Here is a 17,037-nt window from a genome sequence, read left to right as displayed (position 1 = left end):
AGTGACTCCTTCCTCCCCACCTCAGTTGCCACTTGTGTGCCCTTCTTCTTCCTCCTTAAAAGTTTCCCCCTCCTTGCCCATGCCACCCTCACTACTCAGAGTCTGGCCTTAAGCCGTACCCATCTGCCCTCCAGCCTGTCCTGACACCCCCATCCCTGGCGTGTCGCTCTCCAGGTGGCCAGCAGCCGTGCAGGGAAGCTGTTCCCAGTGTGCCATGACAGCGACGAGAGTGACACTGCCAAGGCCGTGGAGGTGCAGAACAAGCAGATGATTGAATGGGCCCTGGGGGGCTTCCAGCCTTCTGGTCCCAAGGGCCTGGAGCCACCAGAAGGTAAATGTGGGCACCTAGCCCTCTGGCACCCCTGCCTGCCAGGCAGATCCACACCAGGGCTGGGAAAGCCATGCTTAGGGAGGGCGGCCAAGGCCTTCGCAGAGGGGCCCAGTGGGAATGGCCAGGGTCTTCATTGACCCGGGGTCAGGACTTGAGTGACCTGCTCGCCCAACCAGAGAGTTGGGAGGTGGGAACAAGTTGGAGACCAGGCTGCACCTCACTGTAAGGAGGGTGGGGGAGGGGCTGGGGTTTCCTGTCAACCTGTAACTGACCTTGGCCCCTGCTTTCCTGCTCCAGAGGAGAAGAATCCCTACAAAGAAGTGTACACGGACATGTGGGTGGAACCTGAGGCAGCTGCCTACGCACCACCTCCACCAGCCAAAAAGCCCCGGAAGAGCACAACGGAGAAGCCCAAGGTCAAGGAGATCATCGATGAGCGCACGAGAGGTAGTTGGCCTGCTTCTGGAGAGGGAGGCACCGGGAGGCCTGCATCCAAGGATTGGGCACGGCGGCCTCTGACGCCAGCTCTCCTCCCCTTGCAGAGCGGCTGGTATACGAGGTGCGGCAGAAGTGCCGGAACATCGAGGGTGAGTTTGTCGCCTGGAAACTCCAGTGCTCCTAGTATGGCGTGGGCAGAGTAGTGTAGGCACTTAGGAAGGTTTGAATGACAGAGCCCGGGGTGGTGTCCTGCGTGTCACACCACCTCCACCCCGCTTCTCGCACCATCTTCCTGGTGCCAATCCTGCTCTCCTGTCAATGGCCTGGGCTGGTCTTCAAGGGTTTAGGACTCCCCAGTGACCAGAGGAGGGCACCCCTCTTGGATGTGATGTAACTCACCTACTGGTCACCTTTCAGCCTTTCACCTTTGCTCACCATTGTCATCCCTGGTCTGTCTCCCTCAGCCGGGTGCTGGTGGAGCTGGCTCAGGACCCTCAGGGCCTGGGAGGATTGGGGCAGGGGTAGGACTTGAGGATAGCCCTGGAATCCCTCCGGAGTAGCCTGGAGCCAGGGCTGCGTCTCACGAGCAGGTTTCTGTCCTCCTGTCACTCCATCTCTGTTCACGGATGGTGGCATTGGTGCTCTGAGGTGGTGGCCTTCTGAGACTGGGGCCACAGTGCCTCCCTTTTCCATGGAACACCCTGGACTCTTTTTTTCTGGCTGCCGCTCTGGCACACCCTTTTTTTGTGGCTGGTCTGGTGCTGGGCTCCAGCCCAAGGAGGGAGAGGCCCTTGAGTGGACTCACCCCATCCCCTCACTCTGCTTTCCAGACATCTGCATCTCCTGTGGGAGCCTCAACGTCACCCTGGAACACCCCCTCTTCATTGGAGGAATGTGCCAAAACTGCAAGGTAGGGGGACCCCTGTCCAGGAGAGGTGCCGTTGAGGCCAACCCTTCGGCCTCCTGGCTGACTGTGCCCACCACTTCTGGGCATGTATGGGGGTGACACCTGGTATGTGTGGATGTAGACTTCAGAGCTTCTTCTGGAAGCAGAGTCCTGGTGACATGGGCCCTTGGGTGACATGGGCTTTTCACTTGCTCTCATTTTTCTCCTCTGAAAGATTCTTGTCATCTCTCAAGCCCCATTTTAGTCCCCAGATGTGGGGATGGGGCAGAGCGGCAGGGACCTGCTCAGGCTGAGCGTAGCAGGGTTGTCATGCCCTCGGGAGCCCAGAAGAAAAACCCAGAGCTACAGGAAGGCCCAAGGTGGTGCTGCAGCCCCCTGCCTGGCCTTGCTCTCAGGCTGTTTGGTTCTGTCCATGGCGGCGCACGGGCAGACCTGGTTTCCCTTCCCAGACCTGCAGCTGGGGCTGACCCTGGCTAGGGAGGTGGTAGGTCTTGTCTCTAGGGCTGTCAGGTTCTGCAAGGCCGGGTTCAGAGCCTGCCTTGGTCCTGGCCGTCCTGGGACCCGCCCTGGTGGTTTCTGACCCTCCCCGCTGCTGTTTAGAACTGCTTTCTGGAGTGTGCATACCAGTACGACGACGACGGCTATCAGTCCTACTGCACCATCTGCTGCGGGGGCCGAGAGGTGCTCATGTGCGGGAACAACAACTGCTGCAGGTGAGGCTGCCTCCCTCCTCTCCCCCCTCCCCCACTTCTCTCCCCTCCTTCCACCCGGCTCCCTCATCCCCCTCCCCATAGACCCCCAACCCCAGCCATCCTGGCCTCCTTCCACTGGCTCTGCTTCCCTCCCCTCCCCTCCCCTCGCCTCGCCTCCCCTCCCTACAGACCCTCAGCCCCTATCCCCCACCCCCCAGCCACGCTCCGGCCGCAGCCTTTCCATTCCAGGTAGCAGATCTTGGCTTCCCTGGACCAGGGCTAAGAGTCCCCTTTGCTGCTGGGTTTCCTTCCAGGTGCTTTTGCGTGGAATGTGTGGACCTCTTGGTGGGGCCAGGGGCTGCCCAGGCAGCCATTAAGGAAGACCCCTGGAACTGCTATATGTGTGGGCACAAGGGCACCTACGGGCTGCTGCGGCGGCGAGACGACTGGCCCTCCCGGCTCCAGATGTTCTTCGCTAATAACCATGACCAGGAATTTGTGAGTGCTGGGCGGTCTGGAGCTCCCTAGGCTGAGTGTTGGTTGTGGGGCTGAGCTTCACACAGGGTGTGCGGGTCTAGGAGCCTGGCTGGAGGGTCAGCGCTGGGTGGGATTGTGGGACACGGCTGGACGTGCACCTGACCTGTTGTGCTCACTGCTTAGGACCCTCCAAAGGTTTACCCACCTGTCCCAGCTGAGAAGAGGAAGCCCATCCGGGTGCTATCTCTCTTTGACGGAATTGCTACAGGTGAGGGCGCAGGCCCAAGAGGTGCTGGCTGCCTTGTGCCAGGATGGGGGGAGCCATGTGTGTGGGCAAAACCAAATGATGGTTATCTTCATAACCACCAAAAAGGAAACGTGTGTGAAGTGAAAACATATGCAGTCCATGGAATTAGATTTGACCAAAAATAAAAAGGTGAACAAGGTGGGAAAGCAGCCTGTGTGCTGGGCACTTCCCTTAGTGGTGAAGACTCAGCAGCAGAGGATGGAGTGATCATTAGTCAGATTCACAGAGATTTCACAGAGCCTCGAAGGACAGACTCAGCAAGACAGAAACATATACAGTTCTGTTGTGTTTTAATTATACACAAGATCTAAAGAAGGCTATTTAAATCACCCGTTATCCTTTTATTAATATTTTGGCATACATCCTTTTTGGATTTTTTCTGTGCCTGTGTTTCTGTAACCATACATCCATAGATAGATAAATTAAGTGGATAGTGAATGCACATGGTGTTGTAACTTGCCTTGCATTTATTATGACTGCTTTTTCATGGCAAACAATATAAAGCTACATTCTTCTTTTTTTTTTGAGACGGAGTTTCGCTGTTGTTACCCAGACTGGAGTGCAATGGCACGATCTCGGCTCACCGCAACCTCCGCCTCCTGGGTTCAAGCAATTCTCCTGCCTCAGCCTCCCAAGTATCTGAGACTACAGGCGCGCGCCACCATGCCCACCTAATTTTTGTATTTTTAGTAGAGACGGGGTTTCACCTTGTTGACCAGGATGGTCTCAATCTCTTGACCTCGTGATCCACCCGCCTCGGCTTCCCAAAGTGCTGGGATTATAGGCGTGAGCCACCGCGCCTGGCCTATACATTTCTTTTTTTTTTTTTTCTTTTTGAGACAGGGTGACTCGCTCTGTCACCCAGTCTGGAGTGCAGTGGTGAATCTCCACTCACTGCAACCTCCACCTCCTGGGTTCAAGCAATTCTCCTGCCTCAGCCTCCCAAGGCACTGGGATTACAGGCATGTACCACCACCCCCAGCTAATTTTTGTATTTTTTAGTAGAGACAGGATTTCACCATGTTAGCCAGACTGGTCTCAAACCCTGACCTCAGGTGATCCACCTGCCTCAGCCTCCTAAAGTGCTGGGATTACAGACGTGAGCCACCATGCCCAGATAAAGCTACATTCTTTATTTGTAAGTGCTGCATAAGGTTCCCTTGAGTCAAAGTGTCATGATTTATTTAATGAATTCCTATTAGGTCATTTACTATTTTTTTATTATTATAAGCAGTGCTGTGACAAGCATCCTGATATAATATCTTTATATACTTCAACCATTCCCTCCTTAGGAAAACCTTTAGGAGATGCTGGGTCACCCTACAGGGATTGTCTGCTTTATGTGGCTCTGGACACTGCAAAAAGCATCCTAGGTGCTTGTGAAGACACATCCAGCCCTCTGCCCTGCCCCCCAGCCAAGGGTTTCCCCAGCTCTTCTTAAAATTTATGTCTTTGTTTGGCCAGAGGGAAGATAGGTGGTCTCAACCCAGGGACCCTGGCTAGAGGGTGAGGGTGGGGGCGGCTTCCTGGGCCAGATGTTTGTCTTCTGTTCTCAGCTCCATGCTGCTCTTCTCTAAACCTAGAGAAGTTCATTTACAGCTTTTTGTTTCCCAGGCTGGAACCTTGAGACCTTCTTAAATCATGTAACACTCCAGGAGGCTTTAAAAGCTCCTTGGTGGGGGGAAGTGTTGGGAGCAGCAGAAACAGTGCCGTACCCTGTTTCTCCTGAGGTCCTCTTGGTGTCTGCTCTGATTGTTTCCTTGCCTCAGTTCGGCCAGCATTTCTGGAGGGGGAGGGATCGTGGTAAGGAAATCAGTGTGGTTAGCTGGGGGGAAAACGCAATGGAGGAGGCCTCCTCCCTCTGGAAGAGTCTTTGCAACTCATCAGAGGACTGAGTGAGGAATGGAAGCCGCTCTGATGGGAAGGCAGGGATGCACAGAGCTGGGGACTCACAGCAGACGGGGCGGTGAGTCCAGGCTGGGTGGGGCATTGATGAAATCTTTGTGGAGCAGGGAGCATTCGGTTGAGTCTCGAAGGGTGGGGTAGAATTGTAGCAGAAGGTGATAAGAGGGTGTGGAAGGACCAAGCTGTAGATGGAGGACAGTAAAAGGCCCCCAAAAAGTCGTGTGATTCTTCCTGGATCCTGGAACCATGTACTCTCGGGTCAATTTTCCCCAGCTTTGACTGCCTTCCAGATAGGCCAAGTGAGGCATGAGACAGAGCCTCGATGTCCTTACTATGGATACCCCAATTGGATCCAGAAAGGATTTAAGACATCTTCAGGGAAAAGATAGGACTTGGGCCTGCAGCTGACCCCACAGGTCCTGTTGGCCAGCAGGCTCACCTGCCAGGACCACGGTGCCAGGGAGATGGCTCCAAGTAACAGTGCTGTCTGCCGGCTGGCACAGGGCTCCTGGTGCTGAAGGACTTGGGCATTCAGGTGGACCGCTACATTGCCTCGGAGGTGTGTGAGGACTCCATCACAGTGGGCATGGTGCGGCACCAAGGGAAGATCATGTACGTCGGGGACGTCCGCAGCGTCACACAGAAGCATGTATGTCTGTGCTGTGGGGCGCAGCCTGTCCTCCCCTCCCCGCACACTCGGCCCCTAGAGGCAGCCGTTGCCTTCTTTCATTTTGTTCGTTTGCTCTCTTCCTCTTACCCTTTGCCCCAGCCTCTTTTTCTCCTTATCTTCCATTTGTCCTCTGTCTTGAGAGGGTAAAGGGCAAATTAAAATGGGGTTTGGGCTAGGCACGGTGGCTCATGCCTATAATGCCAGCACTTCAGGAGGCCAAGGTGGGAGAATCCCTTGAGGCCAGGGGTTTAAGACCAGTCTGGGCAGCATAGTGAGACCCTCTCTCTACAAAAAAGTTAAAAAACGAGCCTGGCGTGATGGGACGACCCTGTAGTTCCAGCTACTTGGGAGGTTGAGCCAGGAGGATTACTTGAGCACAAGAGGTCAAGACTGCAGTGAGCTAGCCTCACACCACCGCACTGTAGCCTGGGCAGCAGAGCAAGACTCTCTCTTTAAAAAAAGAAAAAAGCTATTTGAGGCCTTGCCTACTTGGGCTCTGGCTCCTCCTTGGGCTGGTTTCTGGGCCCTTTATACTAGAGCTCTTTGGATTAGAGAGAGGTTCCTGCCTTCCCAGTGCTTTTGGCAAATAGCTTTACCAACCTTCATATCTGGGAGGCTCTGGCAGGGTCTTCCCTTGAGCATGACTGCAGGCCCTCTGGAGTCCTGAAGGGCACTTGGAGGGCATTCACATGGCCCAGACACCTTGCCTAAGACACTCAGCGCGCCGGCTACCTTCAGACTCAGCCGTCCACTTGGGTCGTCTTCCCATTGGGCGGCTGTGCTGCCTGCCTGGGGCATGCTAGTTTCCCCACTGGCCTGAGAGATGATCCATCTGGTCCCCTTCTTGTTTAGGACTCGCCCGTGGCTGCAGTTAGGGTCGTGAGCCTGCAGAGCAGCCAGGTCTCCTCTCTTTCGGGTCAGAGGACTTCTTTGCCAAGTTCACAGATCATTTCTCTTTCTTCCTGTCTGCCTCTGTCCCTGGACAGCAGGCCCATCACGTTGCCTTTATCCTCCCAGATCCAGGAGTGGGGCCCATTCGATCTTGTGATTGGGGGCAGTCCCTGCAATGACCTCTCCATTGTCAACCCTGCTCGCAAGGGCCTCTACGGTAGGTACCATCCTTCCCCTCCACCTTCTCAGCTGGTGCTTCCGCACATAGGTTTCCTCCTTGGATATTTCTGCCCTGGGACAGCTATTCCCGATGACCCTGTCTTCCCGTGCCCTCCCCGTGCCCAAGCCACACCACTGTCTGTGCAGGCAGCCCCAGCTGATGGCTTTCTCTTCCGACCTCTCAGAGGGCACTGGCCGGCTCTTCTTTGAGTTCTACCGCCTCCTGCATGATGCGCGGCCCAAGGAGGGAGATGACCGCCCCTTCTTCTGGCTCTTTGAGAATGTGGTGGCCATGGGCGTTAGTGACAAGAGGGACATCTCGCGATTTCTCGAGGTATAGCCAGCAACCTTGGTTTGGCCAGCTCACTAATGGCTTCTACCTTGGCCTGCTGCTCCATCCCTGTCTTATCTGCATTGTGGAGCTGGGGACTGGTGACTTCTGCTTTGCAAGGGGCCTGTTTGGGAAGCCCCAGGCTTTCCAGATTGAAAGGGAGGAAGCAGAGTTAGAGGCCCACCTCAGAAAGAACCAGTGGTCTCACTCTAAGAGGTGGGTGTAGACCTCCAGGGTTGAAGGACCTGTCACCAAATTGGGTGGGGTGCCTGACTCCTGGGGCTGGGCATTCTGTGTGGTGTCCATTCACACTAGGACCTTTGAGAGGACAAAAATCAGTTTTCCCTGAGTAAGCAGGGCCCATCCTCACTTCCTGGTACCATGACATGGCACCTGAGAAGCAAGCAGGACTTACTGAGTTTTCATTCCTCTCATGTGAGTCCCAGTTTAACCCTGAGCCAAGTCTGAGCCATGCACAGAGAGCTTCTGCTGCCAGAGGCATGCTTAGGGTGTCCCATCTGAGAGTGTGAGCCCACTTGTGCTCCTGAGTCTTGGGGGTGGGTCACACCTCGAGCTGGTGTTCTAACTGTAAGTGAGAGCAGGCCTGTGCCTGAGTTACAATCGGGGCTCATGGTAAACCCACCCACACTCCCTGGAGCCTGGGTTCTCCCAGCCTCTGGGTAGTCTGGAGCCGCACTGTCCAATATGGTAGCCACCAGCCACATGCGGCTATTTATATTAACATTAACCATTCAGTCCCTCAATCACACTGGCGTCATTTTAGGTACAAAATAGCCACCTGTACTAGTGGGCTAGTGGCCACTGAATTGAACAGTGTAAATAGAGGACATCCCCACCGTCGAAGAAGTTCATTTGGACAATGCTAATCTAGAATGTTCGGTGACAGCATGTAGAATGTGGCTAGGTATAATTCCAGCTTCTCCTGGAGGCTGCAGGCTAGCCCAGTGAGTGGCTCCTGAGAGAGAAGTAAGAGCCTTTGAGGCTTTCAGGCTCAACACCACAGCATGCTGGCGCTGTTTCGTCTTCCTCCTTGGCTCATCTTCAAACCATCTCCTGTTTTGTAGTCCAACCCTGTGATGATTGATGCCAAAGAAGTGTCAGCTGCACACAGGGCCCGCTACTTCTGGGGTAACCTTCCCGGTATGAACAGGTTGGTGAGAGCTCCCGGGCCTGGGGGGCTGTGGGCTGGGACTGCAGATGGGATGGCCCACGGTTGGGGGTGTCCCTGAGCCGGGCCCTCTCAGGCCAGCCTCTGCCGAATGGCTAGCTGCTCTGACGGGTTGTTTATTTCCTTTTGCTTGAGGAAGAAGAGGAGTCAGGGTATGGAAAATACTTGTCTGAAACCAACAACTAGCGGTCTTAAAGCAGGACTTTTAAAAGCACTCTCTTTATACAAAAGAGACGTCTGCTACTGAGTTAGATAGTTGGTTTTCCGACATTGGTGATGTGTCCCAAGCCCTCTGGTGCTTAGATTCTCCTGAGGCAAAGCCTTGGAGCATGGCTTTAGGACTGGGAAGGGGAGTCATGGCCATAGCCTGTTCCAAGAGAGGGAATCTTGCGACAGCTGCATGTGAATTCAGGGTTCTGCTTAATTTTCCTAATCACACACTTGGTTGGCTTCAGGTCCTTTCTTTGAAAGATTTTCTTCAGTTAGGTTACACAGATAAAGATTTTAATATCCAGGAGCGAAGAAAATTCATTTCTCAGGTGTAAAACTGGCATTATAAAAAGGCTTTTGAGGCGAAAGAAATTGTCCAGAGTTGGCAATTCAGAAGCACACTGAGAGCCACTCAGTCAGTCCCTGTCCATTGTGGAGGGAAGTGTTTTCCAGAGTGTTCTGAGTCATGGGTGATAAACCTCCTTGGTCTGCTACGTGGTATAACTAGGAGACATCATTTCACCTGGCCTCAGTCAAATAGTCTCCCTCCTTGCTATTCCCATGAGGTCATAGGACCTTTCCCATCTCATACATGTTTGGTAAAGTTGCTGTTGAGGATTTGTTGAGGGGAAGGAGTTGGAGCATTGGGGCAGCTGGCCTGAAACTGTCCCCTGAGAGTTCCTGAGATACATGTGTATATTGGAAATAGATGGGCTGACGTGGCCCAGTATTTTCATGGAGCCACTCAGCGTCTCCTGATAGACCTTGGTCCTGGGGGATTTCTCGCCTGCTTCTTTCATTTCTAAAATACTGAACTCTGAGCTTCTAGGAGGAGGAGAGGTCCCGCATGCAGGGCCGACTGGACAGTGCACGCGTAAACAGTTGGGGGCGTCTGTTGAGTGCCTGACTTGACTGCTGGCCCCCATGGTTCCCTCACTGAGTTCCTGGAGCCAGTGCTCAGGGAAACCTTCCTTAAATATCCTTACGTGTCAGAAGAGGTCAGCGTTGAAAGGGACAGCCATTATCTGGCCTGCACCCTGAGAAGTGATGTGTTTAATGTCAGAATTTTGGTCTTCAGGGAACTGCAGAATTTAAGTATTTTTTTGAGACGGAGTCTTGCTCTGTCACCCAGGCTGGAGTGCAAAGGCATGATCTTGGCTCACTGCAGCCTCTGCCTCCCAGGTTCAAGCGATTCTCCTGCCTCAGCCTCCTGAGTAGCTGGGATTACAGGCACCTGCCACCACACCTGGCTAATTTTTGTATTGTTAGTAGAGATGGGATTTCACCATGTTGACAAGGATGGTCTTGAACTCCTGACCTCAGGTGATCGCCTGCCTCGGCCTCCTAAAGGACTGGGATTACAGGCTTGAGCCACTGTGCCCGGCCCAGAATTTAAGTCTTTTAAAACTATATGTTTAAGACTTGTGGCTTAATCAGTCTCATCCAGTGGACACACCCATGTAACAATCACCACAAATCAAGATTCAGAACATTGTCACCCCCAAAGCTTACCTTGAAGTAGGATGCTTGAAGCGCAGTGTATTTTAGGCTAACTGACGTAAAGATAGCTGTGCTTTTTTCCCTCTTCTGCTAGGTGTTATCTGTCTATTTGTAGTTTGAGACCACCTTCGAATTTACCTCTACGGATGAATGCTTGGTGGATTTGTGTTTATGGATGGCCGCAGTGTGTGTTGGTGTTTGTGGGGAGTTTGAAGAGGATTACGACGTGTGTACATGATTTGGGGAAAGGGGCTCTTACCCTGTGAATTAGTGGCTGCTGGCGGGGGGAGGGACGGCTCATGTGGCTGGGGGCCTTCCCGCTGTCCTCCAGGTTTCTCTTGTTACCGTCTCTCTTCTGCCTCCTAGGCCGTTGGCATCCACTGTGAATGATAAGCTGGAGCTGCAGGAGTGTCTGGAGCATGGAAGGATAGCCAAGGTCAGCTTCAGCGTCCAGGACCTCTGCTGGGGGGCAGGGAGAAGGAAGGGCAGGATGAGGTGGAGCAGTGGCCAGGGCCATGTCCCACCTGCACCTCCAGCTAGTGTGGAGAATGCAATTTAGGAGCCAGTGCAGGGTCATGCAGCGGGGCAGCCAGAGGAGGGCCCAGGGCTGCTGGCCTTCAGCCTTCCTCCCCGGTGAGTGTCGCCCACTGCCCCCAGTAGACACTGAGGAGTCTTTACCAAGACCTGGACTTGCTGTGGCTTGTTTTTCATTTTTTAATTTTTTGGCCAAAACCTATTGCAAAAGCCTTGAAATCAGAGCAGCCTCCCATGATATGGAAGCTCCATTTCTCTCTGGAGCTGGAATCTCCTGGAGTGAGTACCTGAGGCATTGGGTTCTGTGTCAGCAGGTTCCAGCATTCAGAACCATTGGCAGCTCAGAGGGCATCTTTGAGCCCCTCAGTAACTTAGCATCCTTTAGCCTACAAGTTACTCCACCTCTGAAAGAGCTAATTCTTTAGAAGACTTGGAAGGTATAGTGGCTACGGCTTCTACTTCTAAAGTCTGTGGCTAGGCTGGGCACGATGGCTCACGCCCGTAATCACAGCACTTTGGGAGGCTGAGGCAGGCAGATCACCTGAGGTCAGAAGTTCGAGACCAGCCTGGCCAACATGGTGAAACCCTATCTCCACTAAAAATACAAAAATTAGCCGGGTGTGGTGGCATGCACCTGTAGTCCCAGATACTCGGGAGTCTGAGGCACGACAGTCTCTTGAACCCAGGAGGCAGAAGTTGCAGTGAGATGAGATTGCACCACTGCACTCCAGCCTAGGTGACAGAGTGAGACTTCGTCTCAAAAAAAAAAATTAAATCTGTGGCTAGATGGATCTGACTACAGTTGGCCAGATGACCTCCAAGTAGGAAGAAAAGTGGGGCTGTGGGGTGTGCAGAGGCTCCTTGCCTGGTGAACTCTGCTCTCTCAGAGCCATACCCAGCCCCCTGGGAGGACCAGACCCTGTCAGGGTTGGCAAGTACCTGGCATACTTGGTAGATGCATGATCAGCGTTGGCTGGTGAATGAATTCATGCTCAGTCCTCTTTTCTCTTCATCTTCTAGTTCAGCAAAGTGAGGACCATTACTACGAGGTCAAACTCCATAAAGCAGGGCAAAGACCAGCATTTCCCCGTCTTCATGAATGAGAAAGAGGACATCCTATGGTGCACTGAAATGGAAAGGTACCCGAGTTGTGCGGGTCCGGCTGTGGCACGGGGTGATCTGGTTGCCATGCTTGCTGGGGGGTTCCTCTGCCTTTCCCACCTGGCTGTTTTTCCACAAATGCCCTGGGAACAGTGGGTTGTATTTCCCAACATGGCAGACTCCTGGGGTGGACTCCTGGCCAGCCAGGCTCCTGTGTATTATAAGGCTGGTCCAAAGTAAAAGGAGTCTAGGGGCCAGGTGCAGTGGCTCATGCCTGTAATCCCAGCACTTTGGGAGGCAGGCGGATCACCTGAGGTCAGGAGTTTGAGACCTGCTTGGCCAACATGGTGAAACCCCATCTCTACTGAAAATACAAAAATTAACCCGGCATGGTAGTGTTGTGCGCCTGTAGTCCCAGCTACTCAGGAAGCTGAGGCAGGAGAATCACTTGAACCTGGGAGGTGGAGGTTGCAGTGACCTGAGATCACACGACTGTACTGCATGCAGCCTGAGCAACAGAGAGAGACTCCATCTCAAAGGAAAAAAAAAGAGGAGTCTAGGAATCCCATGGTGCCTTGTCTCCCAGAGACCCTGCTGATCCCCAAGGAAACGCTGCAGCGGCAGGACCTTCCTCAACTTGTGGTGCCAAGTTTGTAGGTCTTTTGTAAACCAAGCCAGCATAGGGCCAGGCAGACCTTACAGCCTCCCCACCTTGATTTGGTGCAAACAGGACTCTCAGGGCTGGATGACCTTCGTGTTCTCTGAGTATAACTAGGATTTAGCCAGACAAAGAGACCATTTACACAAACAACCAAAGCAAACAGGAAATCCTTCAGCTTCTGAAGTCGGGCCGGAGTTCAGCTCCTTTTTCGCCTTCCCTCCTCTCAGTGGGCAGGATGCTAGGGCTGTGTGTTCATTACATGCAGGCCCGAGGTGTGTGCTATGGAGCTAGCCCTGGAGGAGAGGGAAACTGTAGAGTGTGTCCTGGAGGTATTTCTGCAGGATTGTTCAAAATTAACTTGTTTCTGCTGGGTTGTGAAACTCTAGGCAGTGACAACCTTACTACCTCTAAGGCCACAGAAACCAGCACAGTGCCTGGCACATGGTTGGCGATCCGAGTGCTGGGTTGTTTATAAAGGACAGAAGATTTGGCAGAACTAAGCGTGCATCGGGAGTTGGTGGGTGTGAGTGCCCCGTCCCTGCTCTGGGTGGCTGCTGGTCCTCTGGGTCCTGCTGTATGGTTAGATGGCTTCCGAGCAGCCTTGTCCCACCAGCACTCACCCTGCCCTCTTGCCTTCTCTCCCCCAGGGTATTTGGTTTCCCTGTCCACTATACTGACGTCTCCAACATGAGCCGCTTGGCGAGGCAGAGACTGCTGGGCCGGTCGTGGAGCGTGCCAGTCATCCGCCACCTCTTCGCTCCGCTGAAGGAGTATTTTGCGTGTGTGTAAGGGACATGGGGGCAAACTGAGGTAGCGACACAAAGTTAAACAAACAAAAAAACACAAAACATAATAAAACACCAAGAACGTGAGGATGGAGAGAAGTATCAGCACCCAGAAGAGAAAAAGGAATTTAAAACAAAAACCACAGAGGCGGAAATACCGGAGGGCTTTGCCTTGCGAAAAGGGTTGGACATCATCTCCTGATTTTTCAATGTTATTCTTCAGTCCTATTTAAAAACAAAACCAAGCTCCCTCCCCTTCCTCCCCCTCCCGCTCCTTTTTTTTTTTTTCGGTCAGACCTTTTGTTTTCTACTCTTTTCAGAGGGGTTTTCTGTTTGTTTGGGTTTTGTTTCTTGCTGTGACTGAAACAAGGTTATTTCAGCAAAAACCAGTAACAAAAAATAGTAACAATACCTTGCAGAGGAAAGGTGGGAGAGAGGAAAAAAGGAAATTCTATAGAAATCTATATATTGGGTTTTTTTGTTTTGTTTTGTTTTTTTACTATATATCTTTTTTTGTCTCTAGCCTGATCAGATAGGAGCACAAGCAGGGGACGGACAGAGAGAGACACTCAGGCGGCCGCATTCCCTCCCAGCCACTGAGCTGTCGTGCCCGCACCATTCCTGGTCACGCAAAACAGAACCCAGTTAGCAGCAGGGAGACGAGAACACCACACAAGACACTTTTCTACAGTATTTCAGGTGCCTACCACACAGGAAACCTTGAAGAAAATCAGTTTCTAGAAGCCGCTGTTACCTCTTGTTTACAGTTTATATATATATGATAGATATGAGATATATATATAAAAGGTACTGTTAACTACTGTACAACCCGACTTCACAATGGTGCTTTCAAACAGCGAGATGAGTAAAAACATCAGCTTCCACGTGGCCTTCTGCGCAAAGGGTTTCACCAAGGATGGAGGAAGGGAGACAGCTTGCAGATGGCGCATTCTCACGGTGGGCTCTTCCCCTTGGTTTGCCACAGAGTGAAGGAGGAGAACCTGGGAGCCGTGTTCTCCCGTTTCTCCCTGCCAAAAAGGGGGTTAGATGAGGTGGTCGGGACCGTGGACAGCTGAGAGTGGGATTCATCCAGACTCATGCAATAACCTTTTGATTTTTTTCTAAAAGGAGACTCCCTCGGCAACCTGGCAGGGTACGGAGTCTTCAGGCCCAATTTCTCACTTTAGCCGATTCGAGGGCTCCTTGTGGTGGGATCAGAACTAATCCAGAGTGTGGGAAAGTGACAGTCAAAACCCCACCTGGAGCAAATAAAAAAACATACAAAACGTACTGGTGCTTTCCTGTCTAAGTCGCCTTTTGTGTGTTCTTTTATGAGGCCCCCACCATCCACCCCTCTGTGCACAAGGCGGCTCCTGGCCCCTGGAATGTGATGTTTTTGGTCATCTCCAAAGGCTGCAGTTTTATACTGGGAGGCTGATGACATCTTTTATTATAATTATTCTTATGGTTCTGGTTATAATTATGTTTGTTTTGAGATTTTCTTTAAGAAAACAAAAACCCAACACCCTTCCCTTTAGGTTTCAAACCAAGGTGCGGGAGCAGGGTGCTTCTGAGTTAGCAGTGGCTCTGGTGCCCTGGCTACCACCCCTCGGGCCAGGTGGGCCACTGGGCATGGTGACAGCTGGGCAGCCAGGGAGTCCCCGAGGTCTGCCTTCCGGGCTCGTCACTCTTCTCTTCTACTTCCCCTCCTCTTGAGTCGGGTGTGTCAGGGCTGGAGGGAGGACCGGCCGTCTCTCTCCTTGTGTGTGTGGTTGGAGTGGTGTGTGTTTCTTTTCTAGTACTCGGTCTGATGATAGCTGTGCTCTTACCTCGAGTCAGCAGCACCTGGAGCCCTCAGTGCTCGGCACTTGGTTCTGCCTCCTACAAGGCAGGCGGCCTGGCGTCAGCAGTAGGAAGGGACGGCGTTGTTGGCTCCAGGGTGAGGGCCCGACGGGCAGGTGCTTGCCTGGGTAGATGGGGTGTAGATATGTGGCATATAGAGATATATATTTTATAATGGGAGGGGGGATGGCACCTCCTGGGACTGGCAGAGCTGGGAGGTGTGTCGGCAAGCACATGGCCCCAAGTCCACGTCCCTAGAAAGATGGGGCCTACGGTGATAGGCACTCTATAAATACATAGATAGGGTCATGTATAAGAAATATTATGGGGTGGGGAGTGGGGGAAGCGGGCTCTGTGCTGAGCCTTGGTCCCCACTGCAGACATAAACCCCACACCAAACAATCTCGCACGCATACACAGGAGCATATTTCTGTACTGATGCATAACGAATGCACTCACACACACGCCAGGGAGCTCCCAGCACTCTTCTCCCAGGGTTCAGGACTTTGTGGAGTCAGCCCGTGCAGCTATTTACCTCTGTTGCCCTGATTGCAGGTAGACTGTCAATCCCAGAAGTTGCTAGGTGCTGAAGGCAGGAAAAGGAGGAGGTTTTATTTCAGCAGGTGCTCTCCTCTAGCAGGTAGTGTTCTATCTCTTTTGCCCCTGGTGATGTCAAAAGATTCTTCTGTTAGCAACCTGTGATACTGACCTGCAACTCTAGGCACCAGTAAAGTCAGCCCTCAACTCCCCCTACCTATTCTCCCCCAACTAAAATCAAATTGACATCCAGGTCTGTCTTGGCCAGGGGGCTTTCATTGGGGAAAAAAAAATGGGACAGTGAACCTTATCTATTGACTAAACCAAATTAGTAATTAGTGACAAAACCAAACCAAGGCTTTGACCCCCTGCTCATTACTCAGGAGTAAATTCACACAGCTGGTGGCCGGTCTCACTCCTTTTTGGGGTGCTTGGTCCTGGACCCCAATCTACTGTCTCCTTGACAGATTGGTGTTTAAGATCACGCCCAGTTGCTTCCTGTCACCTCTGACAGGTGGTGACTGGGCCCCTGTGGGGCTGGAGCAGCGAGGAAGGGAGCCTCTGCCCCCTCTTTAGAGTCCCTGTGCTAACTGTGGTGCTCACCCAGCCCCTCCTTGCTCCAGCGGGGGCTCCGTCCTTCGGGCCTGGAGTCCACCAGTGCCACTCCAGGAGGGCTTGGGGAGGAGGGACTGCCTCAGGCAGTCCAAGGTGCTCCCTCCCCCGCCGGCCGTCGCTAAGGTCTTCCCGGCTCCCAGGATCAGGACGGAGTCATCTAACACTTCAGGCTCTCCCAAGCCACTGCTTAGTGACAGAGTTAGCCTTTCCCAGTGGCCCAAGCTCCACCAGAGCTGGGCCTGGTGCTCCACCCAAGGGATTGGTGTGGGGACTTGGAAAGAGACTTGGTAGCCAAGGGCATGGCAAGCCCGGGGGATTCCTGTGGGCCGGCTTGCTCCAGGAGGGAGTGCTGAGCACAGAGGAGCCCTTACGGCTGACAGCTTGAGAGCACTTGTTCCTCCAGGTCTAGCCAGTTGACTGGGCCCTAGAATGGACCAGATGCCCCAGAGGTTTTGGGGCCCCCTTGCAAGGACAAGAGTTAACAATCACCAGCTTTTCTTCCAGCCCAGCCTGTGGTCTTGGTCTCACAGTAGAACTTGGGGGAGAGTGTGGGGGCTTTGGGATTGTGCCAACTTGGCTAAGCTGAGATGTGCTTAAACACCGCAACCCTGGGGCCTCCGGGGACAGGTATTGGGTCACCTTCCAAGGGGCGCTGTGCTTCAGCAGGCTGTAGATAAGGCAGAGGTTAGAGGCGGTGGAGTAGGGCAACCAAGAGGGCCTAGGGAAAATTGCCAGGCATAATCCCTGTGGAATTTTCTCTCCAAAGATCAGGCCCATTTCCCCCTTAGAAACAAGGGTTCTGGGGGTTGAGGGTGATGTCATGTGGAGGTGCCAGGTGGAGGTGCCAGGTGGAGCATGATGCCAAAGAGATCTGTGGCTCTTGCCTGGGGGAGGT

General features: G+C 53.0%; 1 protein-coding gene across 10 annotated transcripts in view; it reads left to right on the top strand.

Annotated features, from left to right (window-relative positions):
- The window catches only part of DNMT3A (DNA methyltransferase 3 alpha), a 111,420-nt gene extending 97,451 nt beyond the window's left edge, over positions 1–13,969 (top strand). For all 10 annotated transcript variants that reach the window (XM_012453299.3, XM_064363905.1, XM_012453300.3 and 7 more), the window contains 14 exons: positions 175–331; positions 629–778; positions 874–918; positions 1,600–1,679; positions 2,277–2,389; positions 2,683–2,866; positions 3,029–3,113; positions 5,561–5,706; positions 6,745–6,835; positions 7,023–7,171; positions 8,254–8,339; positions 10,434–10,503; positions 11,622–11,740; positions 13,011–13,969. In XM_012453299.3, coding sequence (XP_012308722.2) covers positions 175–331; positions 629–778; positions 874–918; positions 1,600–1,679; positions 2,277–2,389; positions 2,683–2,866; positions 3,029–3,113; positions 5,561–5,706; positions 6,745–6,835; positions 7,023–7,171; positions 8,254–8,339; positions 10,434–10,503; positions 11,622–11,740; positions 13,011–13,152 — 1,617 coding nt within the window. In that variant the 3' untranslated portion in view covers positions 13,153–13,969. The remainder of the gene's footprint in view (positions 1–174; positions 332–628; positions 779–873; positions 919–1,599; positions 1,680–2,276; positions 2,390–2,682; positions 2,867–3,028; positions 3,114–5,560; positions 5,707–6,744; positions 6,836–7,022; positions 7,172–8,253; positions 8,340–10,433; positions 10,504–11,621; positions 11,741–13,010) is intronic.
- The last annotated feature ends 3,068 nt before the right edge of the window (positions 13,970–17,037 follow it).

Source organism: Aotus nancymaae, unplaced genomic scaffold (assembly GCF_030222135.1).
Source record: "Aotus nancymaae isolate 86718 unplaced genomic scaffold, 86718_ANA_hifiasm-v0.15.2.pri h1tg000057l, whole genome shotgun sequence".
Classification (NCBI taxonomy): domain Eukaryota; kingdom Metazoa; phylum Chordata; class Mammalia; order Primates; family Aotidae; genus Aotus; species Aotus nancymaae.
Note: the sequence above shows the minus strand (reverse complement) of the source record. Positions and strands in the feature narration are given on the sequence as shown.